The sequence below is a fragment of the Marmota monax genome, unplaced genomic scaffold, assembly GCF_021218885.2.
Source record: "Marmota monax isolate L192 unplaced genomic scaffold, Marmota_monax_Labrador192_F-V1.1 WCK01_AAM20220418_F8-fsc00051, whole genome shotgun sequence".
In the NCBI taxonomy this organism is placed as follows: Eukaryota; Metazoa; Chordata; class Mammalia; order Rodentia; family Sciuridae; genus Marmota; species Marmota monax.
The window spans coordinates 14,019,903-14,037,736 of record NW_026695202.1 but is presented as its reverse complement, the minus strand read 5'-3'; the positions used below and the strand labels follow the sequence as shown (position 1 = coordinate 14,037,736).

The 17,834-nt window shown below is 46.8% G+C and overlaps 1 protein-coding gene across 1 annotated transcript in view; it reads left to right on the top strand.

Moving 5' to 3' along the window:
• The first annotated feature begins 281 nt into the window (after positions 1–281).
• Positions 282–17,834, top strand: part of Arfgap3 (ADP ribosylation factor GTPase activating protein 3) — a 48,318-nt gene continuing 30,765 nt past the window's right edge. The window contains exons 1-3 of the mRNA XM_046429429.2: positions 282–449; positions 5,165–5,283; positions 17,123–17,195. Of these exons, the coding sequence (XP_046285385.1) occupies positions 381–449; positions 5,165–5,283; positions 17,123–17,195 (261 nt within the window). The 5' untranslated portion in view covers positions 282–380. The remainder of the gene's footprint in view (positions 450–5,164; positions 5,284–17,122; positions 17,196–17,834) is intronic.

Here is a 17,834-nt window from a genome sequence, read left to right as displayed (position 1 = left end):
AAACAGCCCGCAGGCGAAACGGCGACCACCCAGCCGAAATGCTGGGGCATGCGGGGACGTGCGCGTGAGAGCCCCAGCCCCGGAAAGCCTCGTTCCGCCACACCGCGTGCAGACGCGGGGTGCCGAAGGCGGGAGAAGGCAGGCAGAAGGCGCGCGACCCTCCTGCGCACGCGCGTGCGGCGCCGGGGGCGCGGCGGGGGCGGGGCGGGGCCCGCGGGAGCCCCTAGGAAGGCGCGCGGCGCGTGCGCTCCGGCCATGGGCGGGGCCTCCGTCGCGCGCAGCCCCGCCCCTCGGCTCCGTCAGCCTTCAGGAGGCGGCAACCGCTCCTGGTCGGTCCTTCCCGGTCGGTGGGGCCCCTGCACCTCGGGTCTCCGGTGACGATGGGGGACCCCAGCAAGCAGGACATCCTGACCATCTTCAAGCGCCTCCGCTCGGTGCCCACTAACAAGGTAACGGCGCCTGGCGTGTTCGGGCCTGCCTGGCTTCCCCGCGGGACACCGCGGGCGGCCCCTGCGGGCGCCTTGGCCAAGGCCGTGGGAGGAGGAGCCGGCCCGGCCTGTGACACGTCGCACTGTGGAGCCGCGGCAGCGGGGCCTCGCCCGGGTCCGGAGGCGCGCCGCTCCCAGCCCCCGCCAGGGAGGGGTGGGGAGGGGGCGGTGCGGGGGGCGGTGGTGGAGGCCCGGGCCAGGCACATGGGGGTCCTGCCGGGTGGAGACCAGAGCACCTGAGGGCTCCGACGTGGGGGCCGGGGCCAGGCACCTGGGGGCTTCTGGGAGGTCTAGGCCACAGCACCTGAGAGCTGCGACAGAGGGCAGGGGCTGGGCACCTGGTGGTCCTAGGAGGAAGAGACCAGAGCACTTGGAGGTTCCTAGGGGATGGAGGCCAGAACACATGAGGACTCCAACCGAGGGCAGGGGCTGGGCACCTAGGCTTCTGCTCCCAGAAGGGGGGCTTCTTGGAGGTGGAGGCCAGAGCACCTAAGGGATCCGACAGAGGGCTGGGTCTGACACCTGGGGGTCCTGGGAGGAAGAGGCCAGGGCATCTGTGGGTTCCTGACACTTGATCAGAGGGGTGGGTAGTGAACAAATATGAGTTGCCAGGTCTGGTGCCAGCTCCTAGGGCGTCTCTGAGAAGAGCTGGGAGCATACATTAATCATACTAGGGCTGCTGCAAGTGGAGGGCTCAAGTGACACAAGGGGCCCCTGGACCTAGCAGGTCCCAGGGGTCAGAAACTCCAGCTGGTAGAACTGGGTACTGGGAAAGCATGGCTCCCCCTTCACTGTGTTCCAGGGAATTGGGGGAAGCCCTTGGAACCTCTTGGTTCACTTTGTTTCTGAGTGGCAGCCTCAGGTTCCCTTTCCAGTAACGCTGCTAAGCCATCTCTCAGTGGCTTCCCACTCTTTTCCATTCCTAAGGAATCCCACCACAGACACTCTCTTTCCTCCCTTTGGCTCTCTGTGGAGATAGGGAACCCCCCCAACACACACTCCTTTTTTTTTGTCTCCAGCGTTCTCCCCCACACCTCGTATAACTTTCACAACTTTCAGCATCTAGCTGGAGGTATAATGATGACACATGGGGCTAAGGTGACACCTTCTAAGGATCACAAGGAGAGTGGAAGCTGCAGAGTGCAAAGGGCTGTCCTGTCACCCCACCCTTCCTGGGACAGTTCTATCTGGGGGTCCCCACTGTCACCCAAAGGGAACAGCTGTTAATAAGTATGCTTATGAGCTCTAATGTGATGGCATAGAAAGTTTCTGAATTTTACAAAATTTAAGTGTTTTATATCTTTTTATTTATTTATTTATTTTGGTACCAGGGATTGAACCCAGAGTATATCCCCAGCCCTTTTTTGGGGGGAGGGGTTTGGATACCAGAGATTAAATTGAGGGGCACTCGACCACTGAACCACATCCCCAGGCCTATTTTGTATTTTATTTAGAGACAAGATCTTGCTGAATTTCTTAGAGCTCACTTCTGCTGAGGCTGGCTTTGAAATCGGGATCCTCCTGCCTCAGCCTCCTGACCTGCTGGGATTATAGGCGTGGCCCCGGCACCCAGTCCTTTTTATGTTTTATTTTGAATCAAGGTCTCACTAGGTTGCTGAGGGTCTTGCTAAGTTGCTGAGACTGCCTTGAACTCACAATCCTACTGTCTCAGCTTCCCAAATCGCTGGGATTACATGCGGGCGCCACTGTGCCCAGTACATTTTAAATCTTCATTGTGGAAGGGAGATTTATTTGATAGACTAAGAGAAATGAGGAAGGAAGTAGTTTATTGGAGGCAGTGTCTGTTTGATGTATGAGAATGAGAGGAGAAAGGCTCCAGGAACTTTCCAGTGCCCATTTCTTACTTTTCAAATTCAGATTGATCTATTTGTAATCATGGTTACTGCATTACTAGACAAGACTGAATCTGCAGTTAGCAAAGTGGAAAATATTTTTATCTGCTTTATCTCAGAACATATCAAGATGTATTCTCTTTGATTCAATTCATCAAAGGGAAAGGATGAAGTCTGTCATTATACCAAGAGATAATTTTGAGGGATTTGTGTAGACTTATAAATTATCTAGACTCTGTTATTCTAGCTCTGTTACCTAGGGCAGGTTACTTGACCACTTTGTGCCTTATTTCCCTCATCTGAAAAGGAGGATATGAATTAAATCTAATTCAAGGACTATTGTAAGTATTAGATGAGATGGGACATTTGGAGCAATACATGCATGTACTAGTATCCCATAAATGTCAGCTATTTTAAATTTTTTATCATGAAGAACATACCATTGGAAATTTTTATATGTTCTATAATAAAATTTTAAAACAATTTGCAAAAATATATTCTGGTAATGTTTCACAGTAGTTTATTTTATTTCTTGATCATTGGCTTGAAACCATTACCTGAACAAAAATGAAAAACAATTTTAATGATGTGGAAGAGTCAGACAACAATAAGCATTTTTAAAATGGAGTTTTATAAAAGTTCTAAGATATTAATGAAAGGCAGTTAAACAACTTGGTTTACTTTTAGGATATGGAATCCAATATTTTCCCCTTATATATGATAGAGATCTACTTTGCACCAGCATGGTTGTGCGTGCCCGTAGTCCTTGTCACTCGGGAGCTTGAAGCAAGAGGATCTCTTGAGCCTGGGAGTTTAAGGCCAGCCTGGCAACAGAGTGAGAAGCCAGCTTAAAAAAAAAGATTAGCTGGATGCAGTGGTCCATGCTATAATCCCAGCGACTCCTGAGACTGAGCCAGGAGGATCACAAGTTCTCAGCAATTTGGCAAAACCCTTGGTAACTTAGCAAGACCCTTCTCAAAATAAAAAATAAAAAGAACTAGGAGTGTAGCTCAGTGGTAAAGTGCCCCTGCATCCAATCTCCAGGACCAAAAACCAAACAAATAAAAAAAGCACAGTGCAGTCCCTTCTCTGGGAGCGCTGGGTTCTGTTCACAGAGGAGATCAAGGCAGCACTGAGAGTGCTAGACCTATTTCTCTAGCTGCCTTCAGACCTCCACAGGACCCAGCCCTCACTCACACACTGTTGCCCCGTGTTTGTCCATTTAATAGTAGCCACTCTGTGCCAAGCTTGGTGCTAAGCTCAGGAGAACAAGATAGACACGGCCCCGCCCCCTGCAGCTGCAGTTTAGTGATTCCTCAGGTCTGGGTGAGGGGTGGGCAGCAGATGCCACAATGCTAAGAACCCACTGCCATCTTCTTATAGCCATCCTTGCCACCATTCTGAAGTAACTCTCAAACTCTCCTGCTAAGAGCTACACACACCAAACCTCTGCTGTCCCCTCCTTCCACAGGGCATGTCCTAAGCAGGCTTTTGCCACTCACTGTTCTGGAGATCCCAGGTGCCTCCTGGACCCTGTCGAGAAAACCTCCTGCACTCCAGCTCTGCTTGCTAAGACAGTCGTATAACTCATTGTCTTTCCCGCTGGACCCTGGCTCCATGTGGGCAGACACATCCTGAATCACCTTTGTGGGTCCACTTTGTGTGTGCCGGGGATAGTACTGGATAGCAAATGACAGCATACATCAGTTGACAGCAATGTGGTGTCACAGCCAGCCTCTGGAAGCAGCGCACTTTCAACAGTCAGTCACGCTGTTTGGTGCCCCACAGGAGAGACTCCCTCTTGAATGGCTGTTACTTCAGGGCAGTTTAATGTCATGTTTGTCTCTCTCACTACACAGTGAGCTTTTCAAGACCAGCATGGGGCCTTGCAGGAAATAGAACCGAGTATTTATTGGTGGAATCTGTGATGCTATCAACTCCTATGTGCCTCGGCACCTATCATGTTGCTGTTGCTGTGTGTCAGATTACCCCCAATGAACATTTGAACATATGTTCTCTCGCACAGGGTCTGATGGCCAGGAGTGGGGACAGCTTAGCTGGCTGGTTCAGTCCTCTGAGCATCTCTTCAAGTGGTGTGGGCAGGTCTCTACTCCCCCGGCTGTTGAACCAGCCTTCACCCCAGTTGCTTGGCACCTGAGCCTCTCTACCAGGCTATCTGAGTGTCCTTGAGATAGGGCTGCTTTACCCAGAGCTAGTGATCCACTCATGGTGGGAGAGAAGGACCTTGAAAGCAACACGCCATCATTTCTGCCATATTCTGTGTGTCACACAGATCAATTTGGTAAAGTGAGAGTGGAGATTACATGAGGGTGGGGATCACTGGGACTGTCTGGCTACCCCTGGCTGAGGAGAGAAGGAACACATGGAGGACCTACCATGTGAGATACAGCCCCTGCCCAGTGATGGTGAGAGTGGAGCATGTCCAGCAGTCCACATCCCTGGGCAAGACTTGTTTACATGATTACAGGGTCCTTGTTGAAGCTTCCTGGAGTAATAATTGAGATGGCCTACAAGCCTCGTTCTCCACTACGTTCAATGCAGAGTGTTACACGTACATAATAATATAGTTTGATCTGTATGTTCATCTAACTATAATAATAGCATAATTAATATACTTAGATCTAATATAAAAGGAGTGGAAATTTGAGAGTTTTAAACACCTAAATAAAACATTCTCTAATAACTGAAGTTTAGATTGTGAAGGTAACACAACTTTCAGGCCAGTCCTGCGCTATACCCTGCTGGTGACTCATCTGGCTAATACAAATTAATTAATAACTGAATTTAACATTTTTATTTCAGGTGTGCTTTGATTGTGGTGCCAAAAACCCCAGCTGGGCAAGCATAACCTATGGGGTGTTTCTCTGCATTGACTGCTCAGGGTCACACCGGTCACTTGGTGTTCACCTGAGTTTCATTCGGTAAGTGACTGTTCCCTTGCTGGGTGGCAGAGATTCCATTGTTATGTTGGGTCTTTCCCCTTTTTTCATTATGTTTGCTCTGACATCACGCAAGATGGCAGGGTGATTGTGAGATATAGAGATTGAGTCTTATGTCCCTCAGTAACCTGGTAACTCAGGTATCATCTACAGAGGAGATTTTGTCAGAGACATGAGGCTGTGACTGTGACAACCAAGTCAAAATGGAGGCTGTGACGCAACATTTCCTTCCGTCCCTTTATTAGTGGGAGGTGCACACTCTTGGGAGAGGGCTTCAGTGCTGTGGGTCCCTCCTACACACCAAGGAGGGCATTCAGGTAAGGTGGGAGCCCCCTTATATCAGGGTGCCACTTCCCACGTCCCCTTCTGGCTTTGGCTCCCAAGGACACTGATAGTCCAGAGTCCGAGTAAGTGATTTTCATTTGACTTTAGTAACGATTTCAAATATTTATAACATGAGCCTCTCTGCTCTCTCCCTGAGGACGTGGGCCACGCTGCGGCCTCTGCCAGTCATCTTCCACTTCTTGCAGTATGGCTGGAGCCACTGTGGGACCTCTGTGTGCACCAAAGAGAGGCGCCCCCTCTCCACAGAGAGCCCACAGTGGGAGGCGGGAAGAGCCACCCTATGAAGCAAAATAAATTGAAATAAAAAGTGGAAAAGTGCCTCTGTCCAGGCTTAAGGTCTGGAGCTGAGCAAGGTCTGCACGTCAGTGGCCGCGGCCTTTGCCAGGCCCCTCTGCAGGGTCCATGGAGCAGCCACGGCTCAGGTCTCTGGAGGAGTCACCTCCGCCAACCAGCTCACACACTTCCCTGTCACCTCTTTTTCCAAGGAAAGAACCTGCTGGGCAGGCTACTTGGAATCACGGCAGTTTTATTCTCTACTATGACTTAAGGAGTATTGATATGATGTGATTGCTGTAACAGAGTGAGTGTTCCTGTCGGATTAAAATCTGTGATAACTCCTAACGACATTTTATGTGGTGGCACAAAAACCTAGGAATAATCACAGCATAGCATTCTTTTTTCATATATTAAAATACCTTACTAGTGCATGGAGTTATTTTAGAAACCAGCTTGTAAAAGCACTGTCGGTTAAATATATATAGCTATATAATTCTGGATAATTATTTATAAAGGCAGTTATTTTGTATTCTTGTGGTTTCAGAGTATCTATTATTTTCTTCTTTTTTTTTTTCCTTTTTTCTTACACTTTGGTTACAAAATATTTTGAATATACTATCCTGTTCTTATCTCTTTTGTAAATATTGAGGGATTTAGTTGCCATGGCAAGTTTATTTATGTATTACAGGTTTTTTTTTAATAGTAAAATACACATAACAGGCAACTTATCACCATTTTTAAGTGTTTAAACAGAGAGGGGGAGATGTTGAGAGCCACAGCCGAAGGGGCCCCAGCAAACTTCCATCTGCCAGCAAACTTCCAGCTACCGGCTGATGATTGGCTCACAGCGGCCCCAGCAACATCTAGCTGATTGGCTCCTCGGCCCCAGCAACATCTAGCTGATTGGCTCCTCTGTGGTGATGCTCATTGGGCTGTTTCCCTGCCCTTTCAGACCACGGAGCTGCTCATTGAGGGACTTTTTTGGCTCCGCCCACGTGACCCAGCCAATCGGCCTCAAGAGCAGGAGGATTGTGGGAGGTGGAGAGAAGCTTGGGTGGGAGAGAGAGGCTTGTGGAAAGCCGGTGGTGGCAGTTGAGGCTCTGAGGGTTTTTCCTGAGAGGCTGTTTTGTTTGGCGTGTGTGGTTCTAAAAATAAAGTTAGTTTCTGTTTGATGACAAAAATGGGAGTATTATGGGGAGATACAGAAGGTTGTATATGTCCTTCCGCTAATTGTTGTTTGACCAGGTCATGGGCTGCTTGTATCTTTTCTTTAGTCAGGGGCCACTGAGGAACCCATACTGGTCTTTCTGATTTCCAAGTAATTTTTATTGTCTCAGTGGCCCTTTCTGAAAATTCAACCCATGTCTTTCTGTTCCTTGATCTATTTGTATTGGTGCTGCTATACCTTGTTCTTGTTTTTCTAATCTTTTTCCTTTCCTAAAACCTTGTCTAGTCATAATAGTGGGTGCATTTTGGTTGATGTTATTTGTTAATGTCAAACCTAATTGATCTAGGACATCTCGTCCCCATAAATTTACGGGAAGATGATCCAATACATATGGCTGTATAGTTCCTTCACATCCTTCAGGATCCTTCCAATCTAATACCATTGCACTTCTATGGGGATTAGTCGCCACTCCTAGGCCTCGAAGCGTTTGAGTGGCTTGTTGTAATGGCCAATGTTTTGGCCATTCTTGAGGAGAGATGATGCTAAGGTCTGCACCTGTATCCAGTAGTCCATTAAATTCATGTCCTTGAATATTTAGTTTTAGCATGGGGCGAGAATCTAAATTTAAAGAAAGCATAGCCCAATCTACACCTGTGGAGCCTAATCCCTTGGAACCTCTTTCTACAGTACGACTGGAAAATTTATCATGTAGGCTGGGTATTATTAGTAACTGTGCTATTCTATCTCCTGGTGAAATTACTGATATACCCTTTGGAGAACTGGCTATAATTTTTATTTCACCTTCATAATCAGGATCAATTACCCCAGGACTTATCATAAGTCCTTTTAGAGTAGAAGAGCTGCGTCCCAATAATAAGCCTACTGTTCCTTTGGGAAGAGGTCCTTTCACCCCTGTGGGAATGATTTGAACTCCCATCTCTGGAGTTAGTACTGCTCTGGCGGAGGCGCAGATGTCCAACCCTGCGCTCCCTCTGGTTTGTCTGATGAGGGATCTGATGGACAATGTGTCCTGGGCACTACCCTGATGGGGTTGCTGGGTTCCTCCAGTGCTCCGTATATTTGTGGTTCTGGGCCCCCCTGTCCATTTTTTGGCAATGGAGCCCGATGCCTTTCTCCACGATATCGTGGGTAAACACCTGGTCCTTGTTCGTTTTTTGATAATGGAGTACCCTCTGTGGTGGTTTGAGAACGGCATTCATTAGCCCAATGTCTCCCTCTACGGCATCGTGGGCAAATACCTGGTATTCTACTCCTTTGATACCTAGTTTTGTTAAACCCTCCTCCAATGGGGCAATTCCTTTTAAAATGTCCTGTTTGTTCACAATTGTAGCATGTTCTTGGCCTGGCATCTAAAGCCTGTTTTACTGCAGCTGCCACAATTTGCCCTTGTTCATTAATGTCTCTGGCATCTAAAGCCTGTTTTACTGCAGCTGCCACGACTTGTTCTTGTTCATTAATGTCTCTACATAATTTAATATATGTGTTTAAATCTTCATGTTTCCATGGTCTAATGATATCTCTGCACCAACGATTCGCTTGCTCATAAGCCAGGTGTTTTAGTAATGGCATTGCTTGTTCTGTATTCCCAAAAACTCTGGTAGCTGTTTGAATAAGCCTATCTACAAATTCAGCATAAGGTTCATTAGCTCCTTGTATTACCTTAGATAATTGACCTTGTAAACCTCCATGTCCTTGTAAAGTCTTCCATGCCTTAATTGCATCTACAGCAATTTGTGCATATACACCAGGATCATATGCAATTTGTTGCTGCTGATCCTCATAAGGTCCCTTTCCTAACAACATATCTAGATTTCTCTGAGGATAACCAGCTGCTGCATTTCGCCTAGCCGTCTCCTTGCAAAATTCCTCATTGGCAACCTTCCATAACAGGTATTGTCCTCCATTTAGCACAGCTTTACACATATTAGCCCAATCTGCTGGCGTCATGTTCAAGTTGTTAATGGATTCGACCATGCTTACAGTGAAGGGTGCTTGAGGACCATAGGTTGTTACAGCCTCTTTTAGCTGCTTCACTGTTTTGAAATTTAAAACTTGGTAAAATCGCTGCCCTCCTGCCTCAAATACAGGGCATGTTAATATTTGAGATCTTGTCTCAGGATCCCAACTATCAACTGCGGGGGTTGGGGACCTCCCAGCATATGGAGGTGGCCTTGTTAGTTGGACACTTAACGTCCTCTGGTGATAGAAAGGTGTTAGTAGCAGACTCCTGTTGTAACTTTCCCCCTGATGGCTTTTTCTGTTTTACACTTTCTTTCTCTGTCTGACTAGCTTGAGAGGCCTTCTCTTTTACTTGAATCTTTTCCTCTGTCTGACTAACTTGAGAGACCTTCTCTTTTACTTGAATCAATATGTCTTCTCCTTCCTCTACCTTTGTCTGAATTGAAGGCTTTGGACTAAGCAAACAAGATATGAACGTCCACAATGGCAATGTGCCAACTGGCAGAGTCCCTGGGCTTTTCTTTTCTATTCTTTTTAAATCTTCACCATGATGGTTCCATTGTGATATATTTAACAACTCCTCCTTAAAAAGCCATGGGCTACATTTTTGTATTGTATCAACGTATGCCCTGATTGTTCTTGATTTTACTGAGATGCCTCCTTCCTCTAACAATTTACTTAACACTCTTTCAGTTTGTTTTTTACTAATTTCTGATCCCGTATTTCTACTATAATACAACCCAACAAGATAACGCCTAACAAAACTGAAACTGAGTGAAACAAAATTGGAACAACACAAAATCATTATAATAGCCTCCTGAAATGTCCATCCGTCCTTTCTCCCTATCTGTTCCTCAGATGTGAGCGGTTTTTCTTCCATCTTACACATCTCCAGGGACAGGCAACTTAAAACAAAAGTGAAACAAAATAACAAAAGTAGAATCTTAAAATGGCTACCCATCCTCTCGCCCTGCCCTCAGGGGCGAGCAGTTCACTTACCCTCAGTCGCTCCCCATACGGGCCACCAAATGCCGCAGTCTGGCTGGGCACAATCAGGAGCCACTTGTCAAAAGAAACTAACTTTATTTTTAGAACCACACACGCCAAACAAAACAGCCTCTCAGGAAAAACCCTCAGAGCCTCAACTGCCACCACCGGCTTTCCACAAGCCTCTCTCTCCCACCCAAGCTTCTCTCCACCTCCCACAATCCTCCTGCTCTTGAGGCCAATTGGCTGGGTCACGTGGGCAGAGCCAAAAAAGTCCCCAATGAGCAGCTCCGTGGTCTGAAAGGGCAGGGAAACAGCCCAATGAGCATCACCGCAGAGGAGCCAATCAGCTAGATGTTGCTGGGGCCGAGGAGCCAATCAGCTAGATGTTGCTGGGGCCGCTGTGAGCCAATCATCAGCCGGCAGCTGGAAGTTTGCTGGCAGCTGGAAGTTTGCTGGGGCCCCTTCGGCTGTGGCTCTCAACAACAGGCAACTTATTACCATTTTTAAGTGTACAGTTATGAGTTATTTAATACGTTCATGAGCCGGCTGTGGTAGCTCACATCTGTAGTCCCGGCTACTCAGGAAGCTGAAGTGGGAGGATCACTTGAGCCTATGAGTTCAAGACCACCCTGGACAACACGGTGTGACCCCATCTCTCAATCAATAGGTAAGTCAGTGAGTAAATGCCTAGATATGTACACACATTTATGATGTGCCACCAACGCTGCCAGCCGTCTCCCTCACTCTCAGTCTTGTAAAGATAACTCTATACCCATTAAACAGTAGCTCCCTATTTCCATCCCACCTAGTCCCCGGCAATCACCATTCTACTTTCTGCCTCTATGATTTTGACTACTGTAAGTGCCTCATATGAGTGGAGTCAGAAGTATTTGTCTTTTTGTCACTGTGACTTTTTTGTCAGTATAATCTATATTGGAGTATAGGTCAGAATTTCCTTACTTTTTAAGGCTGAATAATATTCCATTGTATGTATGTACTGAAACCAGAGTTCCAGATGAAACCAGTGTTCTGCTTCTGTCCATGGGTGGAGGCTGCTTGAGTTGCAGGCCTGTGCAGCCCAGGAGCCTTTGTTAGTGTTAGCACCTGTTAAAGCAGAGGATGTCTGCAGCGTCAGCTCCAAGCATTGCAACTGGCAAAGCTGGATTCTCCTCCACTACCACCAAGCAGCATGTCATAGTGCTAATGGCGGGCCATGCCCCCAGTGTTAATAGCCAGCCTCAGTCACCTGCCTGTCTCCTCTTCCCTGGTTCTTGTCTTGTGAATTTGAAGAATGAAATCCATGGTTGAGGAAGGGTGAGCCTAAAAGAGTAGGATTCATTCAAGTGAGAAGCAAAGAGACCGAGCTCCGGCAAGAGCAGGCCTGCAGGGTTGCCACTTAAATGTGCCAGTCTAGGGGCGCCGAGCGATAGCTGTGCTGATCAGGTCTTGGTACACTACCCAGGCTATTGGTCAAAATCTGTGCTAAACAGGTATTGGAAAAGGTTAAGCCTGCGGGTTAGCCCTCGAGTCTGCAGCCTTCGCTCAGGTCTGCCCCACTGTCCTGTCTCCCTTTTCCAGCTGGACAAAGGAGTTGACTGGAAGGTTTGGAAGGTTAACTTCATGGAGTGGCCTTTACATTAAAGAAGCCTTACTCCGGGGCTGTTCCCTACCCTGCCTTATTCAGTACTACATTGTGCTTGTCCATCGAGCATGGATAGACCTTGAGCTGCTTCCACATCTCAGCTACTGTGAACAGTGCTGCCATGAACAGCATATGCAGATATCTCTTTGATGATAAATGTTTATTGTTTAAAAGAAAAAAAAATCTCTATAAGAATCTGTTTTGAGGGGCTGGGGATGTGGCTCAAGCAGTAGCGTGCTCGCCTGGCATGTGTGCAGCCTGGGTTTGATCCTCAGCACCACATACAAACAAAAATGTTGTGTCCTCCAAAAACTAAAAAATAAATATTAAAAAAAAAAATTCTCTCTCTCTCTCTTAAAAAAAAAAAAAAAGAAGAATCTGTTTTGAATTCCTTTGTGCACATACCCAGAAGTGGCATTGCTGGATCTGATGGTAATTCCACTTCAAATATCTTGAGAAGCTGTCATACTGCTTTTCACAGTGGCTGTTCCGCTTTCTATTCCCATCAGTAATGTACAAGGGCTCCAGTTTTTATGCATGCTCTCCAACAATGTCTTTCTTTTTCTTCTTTTTTTCCCCATCTCTGGAGATGGAACCCATGGCTTCATGCATACTATGCAAGCATTCTACCACTGAGCCACTCTCCACTGACTTATTTTTTATAGTAGCCATCCTAATGGATATGAGATCGTGTCTCATTGTAGTTCAATTTGCAGTTTCCTAGTGATGTTGACATCTTTTCATGTGCTTATTGGCTATCTGTCTATCTTCTTTGAAGCATGTTTACCCAAGTTATTCAACTTTTTTTTTTTTTTTTTTTTGGTACTGGGGACTGAACCCAGGGATGCTTTACCACTGAGCTACATCCCAGTCCTTTTTATCTATTATTTTGAGACAGGGTCTTGCTAAGTTACTGAGGATCTTGCTAAATTACTGAGGGTTGCCTTGAACTTGAAATCCTCCTGCCTCAGCATCGTGAGTCACTGGGATTACAGTTGTGCACCACTATACTCCACTCTTTGCCCATTTTAAAATCAGGTTATTTTGGCTTTTTGTTGTTGAATTTTAGGAGTTCTGTATGTTTGGAGGATATTAATTCCTTATCACACATAAGATTCCCAGGTGTTTTCTCCTTTTTTGTTGTTTTTTTTTTTTTATTCTGTTGACAAGTCTTCTGATAAACAAAATTTTTAAGTTTCCATGAAGTTTGGTTTATCTGTTTTCCTTTTTGCCTGTGCCTTTGGTGCCAGAAACCACTGCCAAATCCAATGTCATGATGCTCTCCCTCTTTTCGTATTTTCATAGTTTAGGTCCTACATTTATGTCTTTAATCCATGATGAGTTAATTTCTTGTTTATGGTGTGAGGTAAGAGTACAACTTCATTCTTTTGCACATGGATATTTAGTTTTGCCAGCACTGGTTGTTAAAAAGACTGTTCATTGCCCATGTAACCAGATTTTTATTTATTTAGTTAGTTAGTTGCAGGGGCTTGAACCCAGGACCTTGCTCATGCGAAGCACGCACTCTGTGACTGAGCTACTCCTCCAGTCTAGATTTATTTTGATGTACTTTTCCCCAGATTGATAGCAGTTAACATATGGTGACAGCGTGCCCAGAGCACGTGAGGACTGGGCTTGAGACCAGAGGTGACTAGTACACTCCCTTTCTCTGCTGATGGTGTTCTTTCCCTCTTTCCCCCTGCCACTCCCTCCCATTATAATCTGGCCCCCCTCTTCCTCACCTCTAAAGCATACTGCCAGAGTACGCTGGTCCAGGAAGGCAGGCAGTTTTCTGGTATGTTCCTTGTTGAGGGAAGGACCGGCCTGGATCTGGAGGAGGCTGGATGGCAGGATCTGTTTGGGCTGGTGCAGGCTTCACCACTAGTCTTTCAAAGGTCAGATAAATACATGTGTATGAATCATATTGCTTATGAACAATTCAAAAACAGCAATTAAAAATCAGTGCATAAGCAGAGGGCAATAGTCTAGGATGTGGACAAGAGAAGTCAAAGGTGAAAAGGTACTCAGCATGGGTTTGGGGTTTATTTGGGGGATGGCTATTCTTTAAATATTTTTATTGATGAAAAAAAAAAACATTGCATACACTGGTTCATTGGAAAAAAGTCCCAAGCATCCCCGAAGTATATAAAGTAAGATGCTAAAGTCCCTCTTCTAGGATCCCCTCTCCCTTCTTCCTGCCCTGCCAGCCACACACACATTTCCCAGGCATGGCCACTGTTCACAGTGTGTCATGGGAGGAGTGTTAAGTGGAGTTTGTTATTTTGTAAGTAGAATTTCAAGTCAACATTTTACAAAGGAAAAGTATAAACTATGGCTTTTGCCGGCAAACCAGGTGAAGGCAGGTTAGAAGCGTACAGAAATGGCAAGCTGGGCCAACTGAAGTGTCCCCAGTCTCGCCACCTCTGAGGGCTGGAACTCTTCACCTGTGTTTCTGGAATGCCCAAGTGTCAGGCTGCTCCGCTCCCTCTAGCTGTTTCTTCTCAGGTTTGCCTTTAAGTATTTCCTGAGCTTATGAAATGGGAGCCCCACACGATTCTGTGGGAGGGGGCAGGGGCTGGGGTGAGTACGAGGATGCCAGAAGGCAGACTGCAGAGATCTCCATGAGAACTGGAAACCAGCCCAGCTACCAGTCAGCCAGGTGCCTGCTCAGGGGACACTGGAGACCACCCTCATTGTGTTAGTATAGAAGGGGACACTTTCTTGACCCTGTATGGAACAGTTTCACACAAACAACCAGGTGCCCAGAAGCCATTCCTGAGCCTGTCTGTGAGTACACGTCTAGGCTAATTGTGTGCTTTATTCCCTTTTAAGTTTTGATTATATGAAAACTGTTCTGTTGACTTTGCAAGATCATTCTGATTTCATAAGCTTCTGAAATCTGTTTAAATCCTCTACTTAGAAAAAGTGCTGACTTTGGCAGCCTTAAGGGAAGCTGGTTTGTACAGTTTTTAAGGTTATATTTTGACTCAGGATTGTCGGGATTTGGGGACCCTGTGTTCTCGCTTACCTGGTTGGTAACAGGAGCCGTTGGGACACACACTTCTGTAGCCTTTCTGAACCCGGGCCGCACGCATGCCAGGCGCACTGCTGCTTGAGCCACACCCCAGCCCCTTACTTTCTTCTTACACTCTCTGCTTTCACTTATCTCCTAATCTAAATTGAAGATAAGAAATTACCTGCAGGAGTCCTGGCCTCCTGTGGGAGGAGATGCTGTGAGCTCACGTTTCTTCCTAAGGCTCCTGTAGACATGTTCAGAGCCATCGTCACCAGAGACTCGGAGCTAGAAGTCCAGTGTTCTGACAGAAAATCCTGGCAGCTCAGCAGCTCAGTTCAAGAACGATTCATTCTTAGTTGTTGTTGCTTTTTTTAATAGTTGTAGTTGGACACAATACCTTTATTTTATTTATTTATTTATTGTTATGTGGTGCTGAGGATTGAACCCAGCACCTCACACGTGCTAGGCGAGTGCTCTACTGCTGAGCCACAACCCCAGCCCCTCATTCTCAGTTTTTATAGAACTGTATTTTTAAGAAATACATAGAGAGTTCTTGGGCTTCGTTTTTGTAAAGAGAACTTAGGACTAAAGTCACAGAGTCAGAGCAAGGCAGAGTAGGCAGGGCCTCACCTGAGGACACACGTTAATGCAGCCCATATTCAGCTACCTGTGATGGACGCCTCTGGCCTAGGAGCACTGGGGGAAGCTTGGGCCTGCCCTGTCTGGAGTAGGGTGTCCAAGCCACCAATGGCAATGGCGTTGAGGGACTTCCAGGCACAAGCTATTTATCAGGGCCAGGTCCACATACTCTCAGATATTAGCTTACTTCACTTCTACACCAACAGGATGAATAACACTGTCATCATTCCTACTTTGTAGATGGGAAAAGAAGGCACAGAGAGGTGAATGCTTCTCCAAGGTCACATGGCCAGCAAGAGGCAGAGTTGAGGTTGGCACTCTCAGTCTCTCCAGAGGCTGTGCTGTCAGCCGCTTCCCTATGATACGGAGCGAGGTGGGGAGGTGGGGAGGTCACAGAGGGAGAGAATGTTCCTGAAAAGGTGGTGCCTAAGCAAGACCTTTCTGAGAGGGGTTCAGAAGAGCTAATTGCTTACTTGGTGGAAGGTGCATCGCCTGATCCTCTTCCTTTACCAAGTCAGACTTTCTGAACAGAGGGGAGTTTTGCTTGTTTTGTTTTTATTTTAGAAGCCTATCTCTTACAAAGTGTGGTTTGATCTCTATGTTTTATACATGACCATGGAGTGCACTTGTCATTGTGTATTAGTATCTTGAAGTTTAACACTTACACAGTTAAATGACACCAGCAGACATAGGCATTAGCCAGGGGAGGGTAGCCCAGAAGGAGATTCTGGTGTATCTGGGCATGCTTGTCCTCTCCCCTGCTGTCAGTGTGTGCAGCATGCTCTGCCTCCTCCCATCGTGATGGTGGGGGGCGGGCTGTGTTGGGGATGACAGGCCTGCCTTGCTCTTGCTCACGTCTGTGGACCTGGTACCTGGCCAGATGGATTACCATTAATCCTTTGGTGACACTGCGTCGTCAGTGCTCTGCACACTACTGCTTTTGCCCTCTCTGAGCTGATGTCACACTGGAGATGAGGATGTCAAGCATGGTGGGAGGAGGGGGGCATGCAGCTTGCACTTCAGGAGCCTGGCAACCTGCCTTTCCCCGCCTTCCTGTGGGTGGTAATGTCATCCACCTGATGATCACAGCATGCGCATCCTGCAGGCTCCTTCGAGGGTCACAATTTGCAAGTAGATAGCTGACCTGAAGACATCCAAATGGCGTATCTATTTTGGGTAGAGATGTGTTACGAAATTTTAGCTTATAACCCCCTAAGGATGAGAGGCAAGCAGTTGGAGTAATTGCAGCAGCCCCAGGACCCTGACACATCCCTGTGCCCTATAGGAGATGACCTACAGGAGTCAGTGCCATTGGCCTGCCCATGGGCAGTGCAGAGGACAGCAGTCCACAGGGTCAGGGAGACCTTGGCTTCAGGGGCTGCTTAACTGTCCCTGCCAGAAGGCCTGATATCCTGAAAGTATGTATCCCTGTTAACACAGACTTCTGCAGGATCCTAAAGCCCAAGGAAACCTTGTTTTCAAAAGTTCGGTGATTTACCATTTGTGGTGGGGCACACCTGTAATCCCAGTGGCTCAAGAGGCTGAGGCAGGAGGATTGCAAGTTTGAGGCTAGGCTCAGCAACTCAGGGAGGCCCCAAGCAACTTAGTGAGACCCTGTCTCAAAATAAAAAATAAAAAAGGGCTGGGGATGTGGCTCAGTGGCTAGGTACATCTGTTTTTGATACCCCCCCCCAAAAAAAAAAAAGCTTAGTGATTTGATTCTAGCAATGAGAAGTATTAACGTTTAGGAATATTTTTTGTTTAGATCTACAGAGTTGGATTCTAACTGGTCATGGTTTCAGCTGCGATGCATGCAAGTTGGAGGAAATGCCAATGCCGTGAGTTCATTTCAGTCCTTTTCCTTCTTGCTTAGATTCCCTGGTAAAGAAGTTCAGCTCCTGTGTGCTTGGGAGGCCATATGGGCTAAGAGACAGACCTGGTGGGCTTATTTATGCAAAAATGCGTTGAACATCTGATTTAAGCAGAAAGCTGTTGGACAGAGAGCTGGGTATGCGCGACAGACAAGACCCCTCTCATGAGTAGAGAGTTGGAGCACACTGAAAGCTTAAACATCAACAGTGGGGCAGGAGCCGTGGTTCAGGACTGTACTTCCAGTGACTCTGGAGGCTGAGGCAGGAGAATCACAAATTTGAGGCCAGGCTTAGCAACTTAACAAGGAGACCATGTTTCAAAATACAAAATTAAAAAGGGCTGAGGATGTAGCTTAGCAGTAAGGTGCCCCTAGGTTCAATTCCTAGTACCCTTCCCCCCAAAAAATAAGTATATTGACAATAAAATAGCAGACATAAAATCTACATATTAAAAAACCTGTACTTTGCAACCAGTCTATGGCACATGCTTGTAAGCCCTAGGGACTTGGGAGGCTGAGGCAGAAAGATCAAGTTCAAGGTTACCTGTGCAATTTAGGGAGGCCCTCTCAGAACAAAAAGTAAAAGGGCTAGGGATATAGCTCAGTG